Source organism: Engraulis encrasicolus, chromosome 9 (genome assembly GCF_034702125.1).
Source record: "Engraulis encrasicolus isolate BLACKSEA-1 chromosome 9, IST_EnEncr_1.0, whole genome shotgun sequence".
Classification (NCBI taxonomy): Eukaryota; Metazoa; Chordata; class Actinopteri; order Clupeiformes; family Engraulidae; genus Engraulis; species Engraulis encrasicolus.
Window position 1 is genome coordinate 8,340,783 of NC_085865.1, and position 16,527 is coordinate 8,357,309.

At 44.8% G+C, this 16,527-nt stretch overlaps 1 protein-coding gene across 5 annotated transcripts in view; it reads left to right on the plus strand.

Annotated features, from left to right (window-relative positions):
* The first annotated feature begins 1,258 nt into the window (after positions 1-1,258).
* Positions 1,259-16,527, plus strand: part of pard3aa (par-3 family cell polarity regulator alpha, a) — a 657,729-nt gene continuing 642,460 nt past the window's right edge. For all 5 annotated transcript variants that reach the window (XR_010036106.1, XM_063206446.1, XM_063206444.1 and 2 more), the window contains exon 1: positions 1,259-1,638. Coding sequence is in view for 4 of the 5 variants with exons in the window: in XM_063206446.1 (XP_063062516.1) it covers positions 1,519-1,638 (120 nt within the window). In the remaining variant the exon portion in view is untranslated. The remainder of the gene's footprint in view (positions 1,639-16,527) is intronic.

The following is a 16,527-nucleotide window of genomic DNA, read 5'->3' on the forward strand; positions in this document are numbered from 1 at the left end:
TGTTGCGTCACTAGGTGGGCACAGCCTGGCTATCTTTGCCCCACTGCAAGGAGGTTTATCAGAAAGCTGTCTGCTGTAGACTAACAGCTATCTAGGCCTTTCCCTTCTCCTCAGTAAAAGGGAGCTCGATTTAGTCTGCGAGTGTGATTTCAGATCAGAGAGTGCAAGCTAAGGGCCGGCGTCAGCTTTGGGCCGGGTCCCAGGACAAAGTCGTCTCAAAGGGTCCCCCCCACCCAATACATGCAATGTAATGAGGACCCAATTTTGGGGCGCCCCTCTCCCTCACACAGCTGACTTGCTTAGCGCCCCCCCATGTCGGCTTCCCTGTGCAGGCCTATATAGGACCAGGCCCAGTGAAGCCGACAGGGGGGGAACAAGGGGTCACTTGTCCCGGGTCCAAGGAGAGAGGGGGCCCAAAATTGGATCCTCATTACAATGTGTGTATTGGACTAGGGGCCCCTTCATGTGTCTTTGTCCCGGTCCCAGCCAAAGCTATAAGCGGCCCTACCAGGCCTACTGCGCAGCCAAGTGGTAGCAATTAGGAGGTGGTTTAAGGAAAGGGCCGCAGACCCAGTGAACACTTTCAAGCGGCAAGCTTTGACTCTTTAATTATAGTGAGTTCAGACGCCCCCACCCAATTTCCCTTGAGGTTGGGGCAGCCGCCTCTGTTGCAAGTGGGGCCGAAAATGGCAGTGGCGTGTCGTGCCACTCTGGTGTGGTGGAGTGTTTGTGTTATGCATTTTTTATTTTTATTTCTACATTTTACTTTTGCTGATACATTGTGTGTGTATATTTCCAGTTTTCCCACCTGAAGTGTCTTTACTTATTACTTATTTATTTGTTTTATTATTTGTAAATAGTAGGCCTAATACTGATAATGATCAATGATCTCTAAATAATGATAATGATCAATAATCTCTAAAGGGAAAATTGGTTATAAATGCAGTAGATTATGAAAAGGAAATAAAATGGAAAAATAAACTGGTACACATTTTTGGGGAATCTCGGCTTTCCTCTTGAAGGTGAAATAGACCTAGCCATGTCACGGAGTTAACTTTAATATTTAGTTGAATATTTAGTAGAGCCGCAAAGAGGCAAAAAGGCAATATTTTGCGCGCGTAAATATTTAAAGTAACTGTCAGCTAATTTGGGCACAGAAGAAGCGCATCCTTTCTTTTTCTTTTTTGCCTGCCTTTTCTTTTGCTTTCTCAAGACGTGAGCTGCCCCCTAACTTTGGTGTTACAGCCTACCTCGGCTTCACGACACAGGAGTCCCAAGCACCACCCCACGGCCTCAGGAACACCAGACCGAGTCATCCCGATTCCCGTAGAAACACTGAACAGGTGGTCAGCAACGAGTACGTCGGCGCGTCGGCCATGGAGAAAAGATGATATTCCTTCACCTAATGTATCTTGGGAATTATTTTATATCTCTCAGTAGAACCGATGACAACGGGCTTTTCACAAACTAGTCACATACCTAGCGCGTTCGCTGGAATCACAAGGAACAGCAGGAACTATGAAAGTAACCGTGTGTTTCGGAAGGACCAGGGTGGTCGTTCCTTGCGGCGATGGGAATATCAAAGTGCACAATCTCATCGAACAAGCTGTTATGCGATACAAGAAGGCTATTGCCAAGGTAGGTTGTCTATTTTGTTAACTTGGTGTTCTGTTGGTTTCTGTTGTTAGGCTGAGAACTGCGTGTCGATGAGCGCACAACATGGCGCTTTCTGGGAGAACAGGGAAGGGAAGGGGAATTCTTAGAGATCCCATCAACGTTAATTGTGCACACAAGAGACATGCATTTGAGATTAGAATACTATTTGAGGCGATAGATTATGAAATGCCTTTGCGCTTTTGCCTCGTGTTGTCCAGATTCTTTGGTTAACCTTGCTGGCTAAAGTTCGCTGGCCGAACTGTTTGCCAGTTTAAGTAGTGTCAAGCTAGCGCTACAGCCTACAAGATCTCGCGGTCTCATAGTAGGGAATCTGTTGGAAAATGCTTGTGCTTCAAAATCGTTACAATTTGTTGTTTCGTATCCAAGTTTTGTTATGCGCGCTTTGCGCAAATGGCGAAATTTTACTATGTGACAGTGGGAGCTTGCTGTCGCGCCGTTTTGTACTTAACCCCTTAAAATAGGCCTAACGTTACATCAGTCAGGAATCTAGTAATTGTTTGTTGTTACATAGTTGCTCCCGCTGAAATTGGTCAGCAAGTTACACAGGTCTACAACCCACAACCTTACAATTATCTAAATTCTTTTGATGCATTAGAATTCTGTTGAGTTAGCCTTGTTTTTTTTAGAAGAACATACAAGGCTATACTTCACAAGAGGCGGGGCTAGGTAAAACAGTAAAAGGTTATGAATACCCTAATCAGGGTTGTCTGAAGTTTTACTGTAGCCTATATGTAACACCGCCTCACTCACCACCAGTCTAAAACGCTTTTATTGATGTGCTCGGATTTTCCACAGATCTTGCAGTGCACGCGTGCGCTGCTCTATTGCCAGGGTTCTTTCGAGTGAATTCCTTTTCTGATGCCTGAATTCGCGCCAGTTCATGGAAAGAAACGTCCTCGCTGGAAACCTAAGCATTATGCCGCAAAGCCTCACATTTTAAAAGCTTGCCTTGTAGCCTAATAGTAGTTTGGTGAACCCAAGTGGTAGTAGCCTAATAGCATACTTTTCATGCTGTATTCAGGGAAGACAGAAAAGATGAATCTCCAGTAACACGTTTAGTCATTAGTCCCAAACGTGTAAGTGGTAACTTTTACCCCGTATTGTGAAATGTTTCTCTTAACTGCATTCGGCTGCAGTTGTTACTAATGTGTTAATGATGTAGCCAAGAGTAGTTGCTACAGTTGCGACAGAATAGACGTTAATATACATAGGCTACAAGAAAACATGATATGAGCTCAGAGTTCAGAATCCCTACATTTTTTAAATAGAAGTCTAAATCACAAATGGTGGCTTTGTGAGAATGTTTGAGAATGTGCCCCAATCTTATTCACTATTGTCTTGTCTTTTCTGTGGCATTTAAACACCATTACCATAATGCTCCACTGTAACAATTTCTGCAGGCATGTTAATGAGACGTGGCTTTTGTCATTTCCCCTTGACGGGCATTGTGGTGAATTAGTCATGTATGTAGGCCTAGTAGTAGGGCCTAGCTTCTAGTTCTGTAAGCCTCCATCTAGACAGCCAGTGTGCTGCTGATGCAGACATGTATGGAGTGCTCTCTCTGTCTTGTCCATTTTTCAGCCATTGTGGTGAATCACATGTAGTGCATTGCTTGATTTTCTGTTTTCCCCGCCATAGTAGACGGCGAGGCTGCTATTGTAGAGAGACTTGGGTATATGTGTAGGGGCCGCTGCCTCCATTGTTTGCCATGTGCAGTCCATGACCCCCTGACACACTTGCCCAAAGTAGCAACGGTAACGGAGGGGGGCAGGCTTTAGCCTATAGGGCAATTACCCACACAAGGAAATAACCTAGCGGGCAGTAGTGCAGGCATGACTGACTGACTGACTGACTGACTGGTGGTAGCTTACTGGCAGTGATTTACCCCCCCCCTTCAAGAAAAGAAAAGCCCTGTAATGTAGCCTTATTTCCTATTTTTAGTGTGCATTTACCATGGCAGATGGGGACAGGATAATATGCCAATATATTTGTGTGATGAATGATGATGATTTGTGGGTGAGGTGAGGCATTTTTATTTTGTGACAGACACACACATTTATGACTCTGTATTGGTTGTATGAGGGTTGTGGACACTTGGGCTTGTGGTCTCCGTGTGGAAGCATCTATCTTCACACTTTGAAGATGGTCACAAGCCAATTACTGAATATTTTGTCTCAGGATGTCTACTCTCTGAAGTGCTCCAGTAACGGAGGCCAACTAGCAGAGTGTGGCGTGGAACGTTCCTAAACCTACCTCCCGAGGTCTCATACTGTATCGGATTGGTCATTTAGCTCAGTGGTATCGTGCTGTGACTCCCATACCCGAGCTGGAGTGTTTACTGAGAGGTGGCGAGTGCGAGCCCAGGGTGGCGGACTGCGCGGGACACCTCAGTTAGTACTCCCACCACCTTGACCCCTCTGATCTGGTGGCAGTGGCGTCTAGGCCAGGTGTGAAAACTAACTGCTACCGCTACCTTAGAGGCAGGCTGCTGTGCTGGTGGTCTCAGAGCGGAAACATAACTCATCAGGCTCTACAGCAGGGGCGGGCAAACTCTGGCCCGGGTGGGCAAACTCAGGCCCGGGGGGCCACACGGGGCCCCCTGTGAGCCATTTCATCTGGCCTGCAGACCCTTTACAAGGAAGCCAATATGATGCTCTCACCCAGCATTCTTAAAATGGCTACTCAACAGAGGGGTATTTAGGCTTTGAGTATATCTAAGGCTGTATTCATCAATTAAATGGTCAAAAAGTTAAGTTGACATAAGTTATGTTGATATTATGAACATTATTTGTTATTTCTGACACAAGTTGCCTGTGACATTTGGCCCTTTGGCCAATATTCATAACTCAAATTGGCCTTTGAGCCAAAATAATTGCCCACACCTGCTCTATGGGCATGCCTACAGCCAGCAGGCAACATTGGTGAATGCTTGGGGACTACTAAAATGCGCGCTCTCTCTCTCTCTCTCTACTATGCTGATTTACACCCGTCTGTGATAGGGTCAGAAGGCACATAGGAAACAAAGGTGTTATTACAATCAACATGCAGTCATGCAGAGCTTCCCGGCAGTCCCCATAGGCCAATAAAGGGCCTTGGAAGAGGGCTGATGACCTCTGACCTTCTGTAGGGGAAGTGCAGTATTCGCTGAAGGTGGTAAGTCGCTGCTCGAGGCCTCAGCAGAGTTCAGAAGCTCCCTTGACTGAAGGGACCGAGAAGGGCCAGATAACCAGATTAATGCACTGGCTAGATATGGCTGCAGCCTAGGGCCCCTTACCTGCCAGGGCCCCCACAGGCTAGATATGGCTGCAGCCAATGGGCCTCCACTTGTCAGGGGTCCCCACAGGCTAGATATGGCTGCAGCCTAGGGAGCCCCACCTGCCAGGGGGGGGGGGGGGGCACAGGCTTGATATGGCTGCAGCCTAGGGTTCCCACTAGACCAGATGCGAAAACTCCTTCCGTAGAGGCAGTGAAGCGGCAAGGCGGTTCGTTTTGGGTGGCTTGTTATACCACTCAGTAGGTAGTGAAGAAAAAACGCACACCGATGAGCTCCCATGTAAGCCATTTTATTTTGTGACGTTTCGGGCCACCCTGGCCCTTCCTTCCTCAGACATTGTTATACCACTCACAAATCAGTAGGCCTTTCTTGGGTAATGACCACCAACCATCGATTTTAAATGCCCCCTAGTATAGACCCTACAGTACTGGTCTAATAGCTGACTGTACACTGTTTGTATTTACTGTACCCTTGCCTGGTTTCCAAAGTAGAGCTTACACCCAATGTCTTCCTCCAGAACCCAGGCCCAGACATCTTGAATGCGCCATCACCACTTCTGTTAAATACTCTCACATTATTCCCGTTTTATTATAAATTATTTATATCTATGGAAAATGTTTTCTGGAAGGTTTCTGACACACTTGGGTCAAAAGTGTGAGAGAATCCCTGTCAAGTGCAGAGTGGTTTGTTATGATTAATACAACAGCGCCTCCTCAGGTCATCTGCTAAATTGCTTCTGCTTACTGCTGCTAATCAGTGTGTCCATCATAACAAACATGTGCACATGCCTAACCCAGCGCAGCCCAGTCCGTCCATCCGTGTGTTGTCATCCAGTTTCAGATGTTTTCTCTCACCTGTGTAATGTAAAGACGTGTTGGAACAGCACCGCTGTGTGTTTGTGTGTGTGTGTGTCACAGTGTGTGCCTTGTGGTGTGAGTGTGTGTCGTGTGGTGTCTCAACATGCCGGGCCAATCCTGCTGGGTGGGGATTGGAGCGTCAGAGCAGAGGAACAGCAGCAGCCGGGGTGGCGGTATTGATGTTTGTGCGGTGGCTGAGAAGCCAGCTCAGAAGAGGAGTGATTGCAGAAAGCAGGTTCTGGCGCTTACCTGAGCAATTGAAAAGAAAGACCAAACGCCGAACCTCATAGCGATGTACAGTAGAGTTGAACTCAGAGTTAGGCTAGCACGTTAGCTCACCAGAGATTTGGAACTCCCTTCAGCATTCTGAGATGGAATTGACGGCGTTAGCAACAGTTGTGGTGGTATAGATGGTGCCTGTGGCTGTTCAGAAGCGGGTTATACCACTTACCTGAGCAATTAAACGCCATAGCAAGTGGTACACCGCACAATAAAGTTGTGCTTCATTCTCTTAGTAAACTCATAAAGGTCATGAAGTCATAAAGGACTTCCATTTGACTGACTCGGTTGCAACTTACTAAGAATTAACTTAATGGAGGAAGTCTGTAAAGATGCTCGGGACGCCCTCCAGCACTCTGACACGAGGTCGACAGAGGAGTGGCGGCATTGGCGGCCATATCAGACTGATACAGGGCCTGCCATGCAAGTTCAGGACGGGGAGTATTGCATTAAAGCAAGTTATGCTTTTACTCTACCACAGCAAATACACTCAGAACGAGCAGTAAAAGCTCAAAATAAAGTGAAGAGGTTAAACTGAGAATCAACTGTGTTGGTCTGTAAATCAGGTCATTGGGACACCCTCCACCAGGGCTGCACCATTAATCGAAAAATAATGAAAATCGTGATAAAATAGTGAAATCGAACTCGTGATTTATAATCGTGATTTAATTGTGGCAATAGTGACCTACTTTTGAGAGCGTCCTTGAAACCAGAACATACTGACAGGCTGGTGTTTCTGGCCAGAAATCTGTCCACTTAAGTTTCATGCCATTGCCTTTACATAATTATTACAATTCATTTTATTTTGCTCATCCCGTATGTAATTCATTCTTGGTTATATTTCATCTTGTTATAATTTTCAAAAAAATCTGCAAAAATCAATAATCGTGATTAATAATCGTGATTATGATTTTGACCAAAATAATCGTGATCTTGATTTTTTCCATAATCGTGCAGCTCTACCCTCCACCAGTGTTGTGAGGTGGGATTGACAGTGCAACAGCTTCCTTGCCTGCTTATGGCCTCATGATGATGTCACTGACGAAAGAAGTGTATTTTTTTTCAATACATCGCTCAAAAAGAGCTCAATTCTTGTGTAATTTTCTCATTTGCAATCGGGATGGTGAATGAGGAATAGTCTAGCCTGAAATTGTTGTGGGTAGGCTGACAGTGGGAAACTTTATTGTTTTCTACACAGAGGCGGGGCGTCAGGGAAACGCAAGGCTGAGGACAGGAGTCCACATATTGGGAGGAATCTACAGAGTGCATCTTAATATGCGACCTTGCCTCCTCCACTTGCGCTTGTCTCCTTGTCCCGCCTCCTGGACCCTCCTCCGTGGAGAAAACGATAAAGTTTCCCAGCTGTCAGCCTCGCCACAACAACTTTTGAGGGACTGTTTGTCATTCACCATCCCAATTGCAAACAAGAAAAAGACTTTACAATTGAGCTTTTGCAAGATATTGAAATATAATGCTGTTGTCAGTGATGTCATCATGACGAGGAGCAAGTGGAGGAAGCAAGGTCCCATATTAAGATGCACTCACAGTCTTGTGTGGCTCTGCTGCAGGAATTGGGCCGTCTCATAAAGCCTGTCTACATTTCACGGGGGCAGCCGTGGCTCAGTGGTTAGAGCACTGGGTTGGCAACCCAAGGGTTCCCGGTTCAATGCCCGACCGGACCACGGCTGAAGTGCCCTTGAGCAAGGCACCTAACCCCCCCACTGCTCCCCGGGCGCCGCTCAGCAGGCTGCCCACTGCTACGGACTAGTGTGCTAGTGTGTGTACTTCAATGTGATTCACTAGTCCAAATGGGATAAAGTGCAGAGAAAGCATTTCCCCTAGGGGACCAAAATTGGCTCCAATTGACTTCCAATTGGCTTCACTACCTCACTACAGTATGTGACAGGCTTAGATATTTCCTGTCACCTTGCTTGGCAACAGGTATTATGATACAGCTTTCATGACATCTGATATTTACCACGATGTCTGTCTGTTGATTCTCTATAAATGACCACATCCAAAAACAGATGTTTCCCCATCACATGACCGAGCTGAAGCTAGCCGCCAGCTGGTCTCATAGGATTCAATGTTAACTGCTAGCTTGGAGGTAAAATTTGCACTGACTGCCATACTCAGAGAACGGTTGAAAGTACAGGAGAGAGGTACAACCCAATCATTTAACTGAAGGAGAGGTGTAAAATAAACTTATTTTATAAAATAAAAACAAAAATGGGACACTATCACTTTATGGATCGCAGAGCCTGCACTGCTCCAACACTTTAAGTTAGCTTAACGTCTGCAAAAGATCTCCACAACACAATATTTTCACTTCATTTCATTTCAAAACTTCAGCCTGAAGAAAGGACTGTGCAAGTAGGCAACTGGTTAATTTCACACCAGGCCTTAGATGTGGCGAGTGTGTCCCGTAAGCATTAGGTCAGAGGTGGTGAGTTTCATCATGCAGTTTGCTTTAGCAATTTACACTTCCATTAGCCAAGGGCCTGGACAGCACAGAGGTGTGAAAAAGCCTCATGATTATGTGCGTGCGTGCGTGCGTGCGTGTGTGTGTGTGTCTGTTGAAATTACTTCACCTTCTCTGGTCACTTGCCAATTGCTGATGTGCTCATGGCATTCAACACAAGTGCAGTTGAACGTTAGGTCAGAATACTGGATCATATGAGGGTGAAATAAACAACTTGTGCAGCTCAGCAGGACTATAGAAAACTGCAGATGGATGGATGGATAAATCCTATCCGCTTTATAGGAAATTCAAAGAAGGGATATGTCAACTAGCATAACTGTTTACTAATCTCAATGTCCATGAGCAAATCGATCCATGTGCATACTAGTGCTAGTCTAAAAGAAGACATGAGCATCTTATGACATTTCAAATCATGCACATGTCTCAATGTGTTTGATTAGTCACTCACCAGCCAACAAGATGGCCATGCATTTTAATTAAAGATGATTTGCTCAGCACATAGAATGCAGTGATTACGCAATATCCCCTCCCCAAACTGTATACGTTTGTACGTGCTCTCTTTCTGGGTATTTTTGAAAGAAAGAACGAAAAAAAAACGTCCAAAAATGACATATCTGTTCCCTTGTAGCCTGGCACGAGACATTGTAATGGTTAAGCATTGTTTCACAACCTCCCTGCTTTCTGTAACTCTTGACTAAACATAAATCACGTCACCACAGCTGCTCATCAATCTCTTTGTCTTGTCAGCATCAGCGTCAGTGTCGGTGTCTTTACGGTTTTGTTGACATTTCGTCATCAAGATTTCTCAACCGCCCGTGAGTGACTGGAGGACTAGTCTGAGCAAAGGCTTTTGACAGTTAATTACAGAGACCGAGCCAAATTGGTATGAAGCAGACTGGCAAGTTTAACCGTTATCCAATAGTAGACAGGATATTTCATTTACCACCAATCCCCTGTTCTGTTACTGCATGGTGTTAGGAACATGTAGTGTTGCGGTTGGTTGCAGCTCTTTTTTGTGAGTTTTTTTTTGGCTTGGCAATTGTGCAGCGTCTCACAATTATCAAGTAGGCCTACATTATGTTGGTACATGACGAGAGGAGATGTGTCAAGATTCGTGGAGATTTGTTAAAACAATACTGAGAATGATGAGTTTGCAATTTGTTTTAATACAACTGACATGTTTGGGTATGGGCTATAGGTATATGACAAATGATGCATTCGTAATGCCTAGTAGTAGGTCATGGACAATTGCAAACCACACCTTTCCTTGATATTGTAAGGGGCCTTTGTGCCTTTATTGATAGAAAGGTGGAGATTATGACAGAAAGCGAGCGAGTGAGTAAGAGAGAGATATGGGGAAGGATCGGCAAATGACCTGGGCCGGAATCGAACCCAGGTCGCTGGCGTAGTAGCCAAACCCAGTGGCCTACTGTTAGGCCAGGGCAGAGCCAAACTAGAGCATGACACGGGAGTGGATTTTCACTCCCGTCCCATCCCGGTCCCAGAAAAAAAATCCTGATTTTCACTCCCGTCCCATCCCTGTCCCAGAAAAAAATTCCCATCCCGTCCCATCCCAGACTGGAGTAAAAGAAACTAATCCCATCCCGTCCACTCCTGAAAATAATGTTTCCCAATCCTGCCCATTCCCACTCAAAATCAATCCCACTCCTGTTTTTATTCCCGCTCCTGCCCGCTCCCATTCATCTTAATTCCCGCTCCTGCCCGCTCCCGTTCATCTTTGAATTTTGATTCCCATCCCGCGGGAATCCCGCAGGACCCACGGGACCCACGGGAATTCCCGAAAAATGTCATCCTCTAGGCCAGTGGTTCCCAACCTATGGGTCGGGACCCACCTTATGGGTCGCCAAAGATCCACAGGGGGTCGCGGAGCCCTCTTGATTTTAAGGGGTTTCATTTTAAATATAGCCTATATAGCCCATGTTGAATAAAAGACAAAGCATTTAACTAATAAATGCATAGAAGCAACAAATTGTAAGTGCTACATTAAACATTTATTCTATATTTGACCAAAGACGAATTGAGGAATAAAATAACTAAAATGAGTTTTCGCAGGAAACAGAGGGCATCTTGTGACACGCATCTCGCGTGGTTGGGTCACCAAAGATTACAATAGTAAAAACATGGGTCCCTTAAGAAAAAGGTTGGGAACCACTGCTCTAGGCCAAACCACACCTTCCCTATGAGAAATTGCATACTCATGAACGGCCATCCGGGTACTTTGCCATCCGGGTACTTTGCTCGTAAATGTGCGTTACGCCCCTTTATGGGCGAAAACAAACCGTCAACTCATCAACTTACATTTTGATTAAATTTTTGATTTTATTTTATTATTATTTTTACCTTACGTTTTATCTTAATGTTTTAAATGTTTTTTGACTCTAATTTATTTCCTTCTTTCTTCCCTGTTTCCTTTCATTTACATTTGTTAACTTTGTGAAGCACATTGAGTTGCACCTGTGTATGAAATGTGCTATATAAATAAACTTGCCTTGCCTTACCTTACATGCTACATCGGCTTGTCTAAATGAACACAGTCCATGCTTCAGCCACGGCTGGTTGGCTATATTATTTGAACAGCCGGCAACACAACACGTTTTCGGCATGTTGCGTGTGAACAACGCTAGTCTACAGGTCCGTATCTTTCGTTTATTAAACCCCAACATCACCAATTGACTTGTATGGGTTGTTTTCCCCCACAAATGGGCGTATCGCACATGGAAAACGTCACGCCGTTCATGAGTATCGGTGGCCACCAAGACTGTCTCACTTGTGGGGTAGTCTCCTGTTCGCCAGGCAACCATTGAACCTGTAACAAGTTGATGACCCACAGAAACCGTTTTGAAAACATTTGTTTTAAGGTTGAAAAGACAACTCTGTGTTGTGTGTTACTTACGTTACATCCACTCGGTGCTGACAACACTGTTGTCTTCCTAATGGCAATCACTAATCACCCACCAGGTGGCTCATTTATCATCCGTGGCCACCTGTGACGGAGAGCCAGGAGTTTTGTTGTGGAGATGTTGCAAGCATGAGTGGCTAAAATGACACAGCTGCCACATACACGACATAGACACAGGCATGCACACTGACACATACACACTCTCGCATAACACACACACACACTCATGCATAACACACACACACGCACACACGCAAACATGGATAACACACACACACACACACACACACACACACACACACACACACACACACACACACACACAGGCATGCTCACTGACACGCAGACACTCATGCATAACACACACACACACACACACACACACACACACACACACACACACACACACACACACACACACACACACACACACACACACACACACACACCAATCACACAAAACAATCTGCACAGGAACACAGTCTCTCTCTGCTCTGCTCTGCTCTCCTGCTCTCCTCCTTTCCTCTCTCTCTCGCTCTCTTGCTCTCTCGCTCTCGCTCTCTCGCTCTCTCGCTCTCTCGCTCTCTCTCTCTCTCTCTCTCTCTCTCTCTCTCTCTCTCTCTCTCTCTCTCTCTCTCTCTCTCTCTCTCTCAGGAGGCCCCAGTCTCTAGTGTTGCCTGCTGCTACACATGAAAGAGCTGTCAACTCCCTCTTCTCTTCTCTTCTCTTCTCTTCTCTTCTCTTCTCTTCTCTCCCCTCCTCTCCTCTCCTCTTCTCTTCTCTTCTCTTCTCTTCTCTTCTCTTCTCTTCTCTTTTCTTCTCTTCTCTTCTCTTCTCTTCTCTTCTCTTCTCTTCTCTTCTCTTCTCTTCTCTTCTCTTCTCTTCTCTCCCTCTCCCTCTCCCTCTCCCTCTCCTCGTCGCGGCGGGAGGGGAGCTGTGCTTTGCGAGTCCAGACCTGTTGGCTTCAGGAACGTCTTCAGCAACACACCCTCTCCCTCTTGCACAGTGGAGTGACACACACACACACACGCAGGCGCACACACAGATGCAGGCGCACACACAGATGCGCGCACACGCACCCAAACACACACACACACACACACTGTTACACACACACACGTACACACTGTCACTCACACAAGCACACACTGCCACTTATGCACACACACACACGTACACACACACACACACACACACACACACACACACACACACACACACACACAACTGAACTTTCCAGTCTGGCTGTGAATTTGCTTTGTATATCCCTTGTTTTTGGCACAGCCCTCCTCTCGTGTCGCAACTGAGATTAGGAATTTAGCTCAGACGCATCATCGTGCGCAGATTGCCGGTGTTCTTTGCATCCTTTTTGGATTATGTGGAATTACGCGTTGGGGAGGATGTGATCTTTTGACCCATTCTAGTAAATCAAAAACCCTTAATCTGATCTTAAATGAACGTAATCTGATGGGTTTGTTTTTAATACATTTTATTTTTTTCTGAAGGTTATAATGACAGTCATGGGAATTGATTAATTTGCCCTATTCGTTCTCAGGCTGCAGCTGCGTTCCCAGTTTAGCCTGCGGAAGGCATTATATCTAGATATTTATAGACCTCACCTCGCACATTCATTCTGTTGTACTGATGAGTGAGAGGCTTTCAATAGTTCACATTGTACGTGTGCACAGTGAATATTCTACATGTTATTCGCAATGGCCTGTAAAAAAGTCAATAGATATGAACCAGAGAAAGAGGTCTGATGGTGCAGTATGTGTTTTTAGTGTACTGTACCTTATCAAGATAGCAGGAGATCGGAATCAGTGGCCAAGCCCACCTACCTACGTAGTGGGAATTGTAGGGCCCTATGAAATCCGTTTAATTTTTTTCTCAAATTCAGTTTTATTTTTTCTCAAATTCCGTTTTATCTGATTTATCTTTTGCCCTATCGGATTAAAAAAAAAACATTTTTTAGCTTATTTTCACCTATCATAGAATGCATAGAACTTTTGCGCATCACCTCGCGTGGGCCACATTTAATATTGTGACCACATTTTGTGGTTGACATGTCTTTAGACTGATGAATGATGACGAAAATAATTGAATTTTAATATTATCATAAGAAATGTGCAAATTCTGCTTAATTCCGTGTTTATAACCAAATTCCGTTATAATGTCTACATTCTGTGATTCCGTCCGTGTTTTCCGTATCGCGGAAATCATAGGGCCCTAGAATTGACTCCAGCAGATGTTGGCGTGACTGCAACAATGGTGCTATTACATGTAATTTGCATATAATAAGCTTACAGTATAACAATATATAAAACGAGAGACTGCCGTTTGACTAGAATGTTGTTCTATTGTGCTGTAACTTAAGTAATATTCACTCCAGGAGTAATTTCACTCCAGGAGATATTGTCTCTCTGTACATTTGACATAGACATGTGCAATGCATTTTAAGAAGTGATTGGCGAAATGGATTCATCAGTTACAATCCAGTCACATATTCCAGATGACTTGATTTTTACTTCCGTCCAATGATGTCCAATTCTGCCAGGTGATTGGCCGGTTGAATGATCACCTGGTTGAATGATCACCTGGTTGAATTGGACAGGTAAAACCAGGTCATTTGGGAAATGTGGCACTGGATTGTAACTACAGTAATGAATCCATTTTGCTAGACATCTAAGTTAACACAATTCACAGTGGAAAAAAATAGTTCGAGGCTCATCTGTCAAAGTAAGTCTTTTTAGCATTTCTTAGACAGTTGGGGCTTCATTTCATGAGATACTGGCTCTCTACACGTTTGCCATGGATATGTTGTCGTTGTCACACGTACAATGCAATGCAATTCAATACTGTAGAGACGATAGATACAGACAATAGATACAGGCTCATCTGTTAAAGTAGGCTCTCTGGCTCTCTGTACGTTTGACACAGACATCTTGTATATGTAACAGATACAGTGCAATACAATACAATACTGTACAACACATTATAAAACAATGCACCGCACAAAAGATCATCATAGTCTCGTCTGTTAAAGTAGGCTTTCTTGCTCTCTGTATGTTAGACCAGTGTTTCTCAACCTTTTTTTTAGGCCAGGCACCCTTTCAATTCCTGAAAATTTTCAAGGCACCCCAAACCAACAAGCCTTAACATGGCATCGCTTTGGATACCACAAAAGCTTACAGTAACACATTTGGAGACGTCACACAACCTACGTTCGAAGTTGCAGCTTACTGGGGCAACCTAAATTGACTTTATTGTGCGTAAATGGCAGATGAAAGACTCCACTGACTAAGCAATACTTTATTAATTTAGACAAATATGTATTATATTACATAATTTATTTATCAGCCACGTTTCCGCGGCACCCCTGAGGGGGGAGAAACACTGTGTTAGACACAGACATGTTGTTGTCACACATACAATCAGGGCTCTACATTAACACCAGCCAACAGGCCAAATGCTGGTGAAATTTCAGTGTGTCTGGTAGAAGAATAGACTAACTTACTAGCCACGACTTTGAGTGTTTGACTGTGAGTGTGTGTTTGGCTAGTAAGATTAGAACCTACTAGCCATTTTGGCTGGTGATGAAAAAAGTTAATTTAGAGCCCTGCATACAATACAATACAATACAATACAATACTGCACAATGCACAGTACAAACGAGAATAGAGAGTGTCATCTGTTACTGTAGGTCTTTTTGTTGCGCTCCTCCGCCAGGTTAGCTGGAGCAGCCTTGGTGTCAGGTGCGCACATTAGGTCGTCCACCCCGCACATCACATTTCACTCCCAGGGTTTGAGTTACAGCTCAAGTTGACACGGAGATGCGCCTTAGAGGAGGGAGAGGAGAGGAATCGTCACTCAGACACTGTTTGAGAGTTCAACATGGCAATGTATTGGTGTCAGCGTCGGATGTTAGTTCTGCACCTATTCTGTGGCCGCCGGGTGCCCTGTGACGAGCACGTTGCCTGTACCTGTTTTTGACGAACAAAGGCGGCTAATATAATGAGAAGATGTTTCGGAAACTTGGAAAAGTTTTTTTTGCCATATCCACTTTCGGATGAGGCAGAATGGAACCCTCAAGTCCTACGATTACAGGTAATAGTCATTTAATGCGGCCGCAGCATTCTGGAACCATTCGCAATGTTCTGTTGCACAAGCGGACAGGGTCAGCCAGCAGACACTTGCAATAATAAAATCTCTCATTCAATAACAGAATGCCATAATAGAATCTCTCATCCAATAACAGAATGCAATAATAGAATCTCTCATCCAATAACAGAATGCTGTAATAGAATCTCTCACCCAGCCCTCATCAAACTCTCATCTTTTACTAGTAAGTAGTCTGTAGCACCACTATTGCAGTGCCGACATGGCAACCAAAGACGCTGGTGCACCATAATTGTTTTTTGTTTTGTTTTTTTGTTCCTGGATTCAATTTTGGTTCCTAGATGACCTGAACGTGAAAGTACACAGAACACTTTGCAGTGTTAATGTAACTCTTACGCTTTAACGCAATTTAACGCTCAGGATGTTGGTGCAACTCTCCAAAGTGTTGGGTAATCCTGGAAAACGTACTGTGTGTGTGTGTGTGTGTGTGTGTGTGTGTGTATATGAGAGGTGGCCAGAGGAATAAATGGCTAAGTAATTGGGGTCAGAGAGGCGGTGCTGGGATGACCACACAAACACAGCCTGCTGGGGGCTGGTATTGTAACAGGCCAAGAAATGTGGTCATCACACACGCACGCACACTCGCGCGCACACACACGCGCACACGCGCCAATAAATGTGGTCATCCCATCTGCTGTAGTACAGTCCTCCCAGCAGCACTGCCTACATCTCTTACCTTACCAGTCCAAATGTATTAGAATTATACACGTGCACACACACACAAACACATGCACACACATACACATGTACACACACAAAAACGCGCACTCACACACGCGCACTCACACACACGCGCACTCACACACATGCGCACTCACACACACACACATAAACACGTGCACACATAAACACGCGCACACAT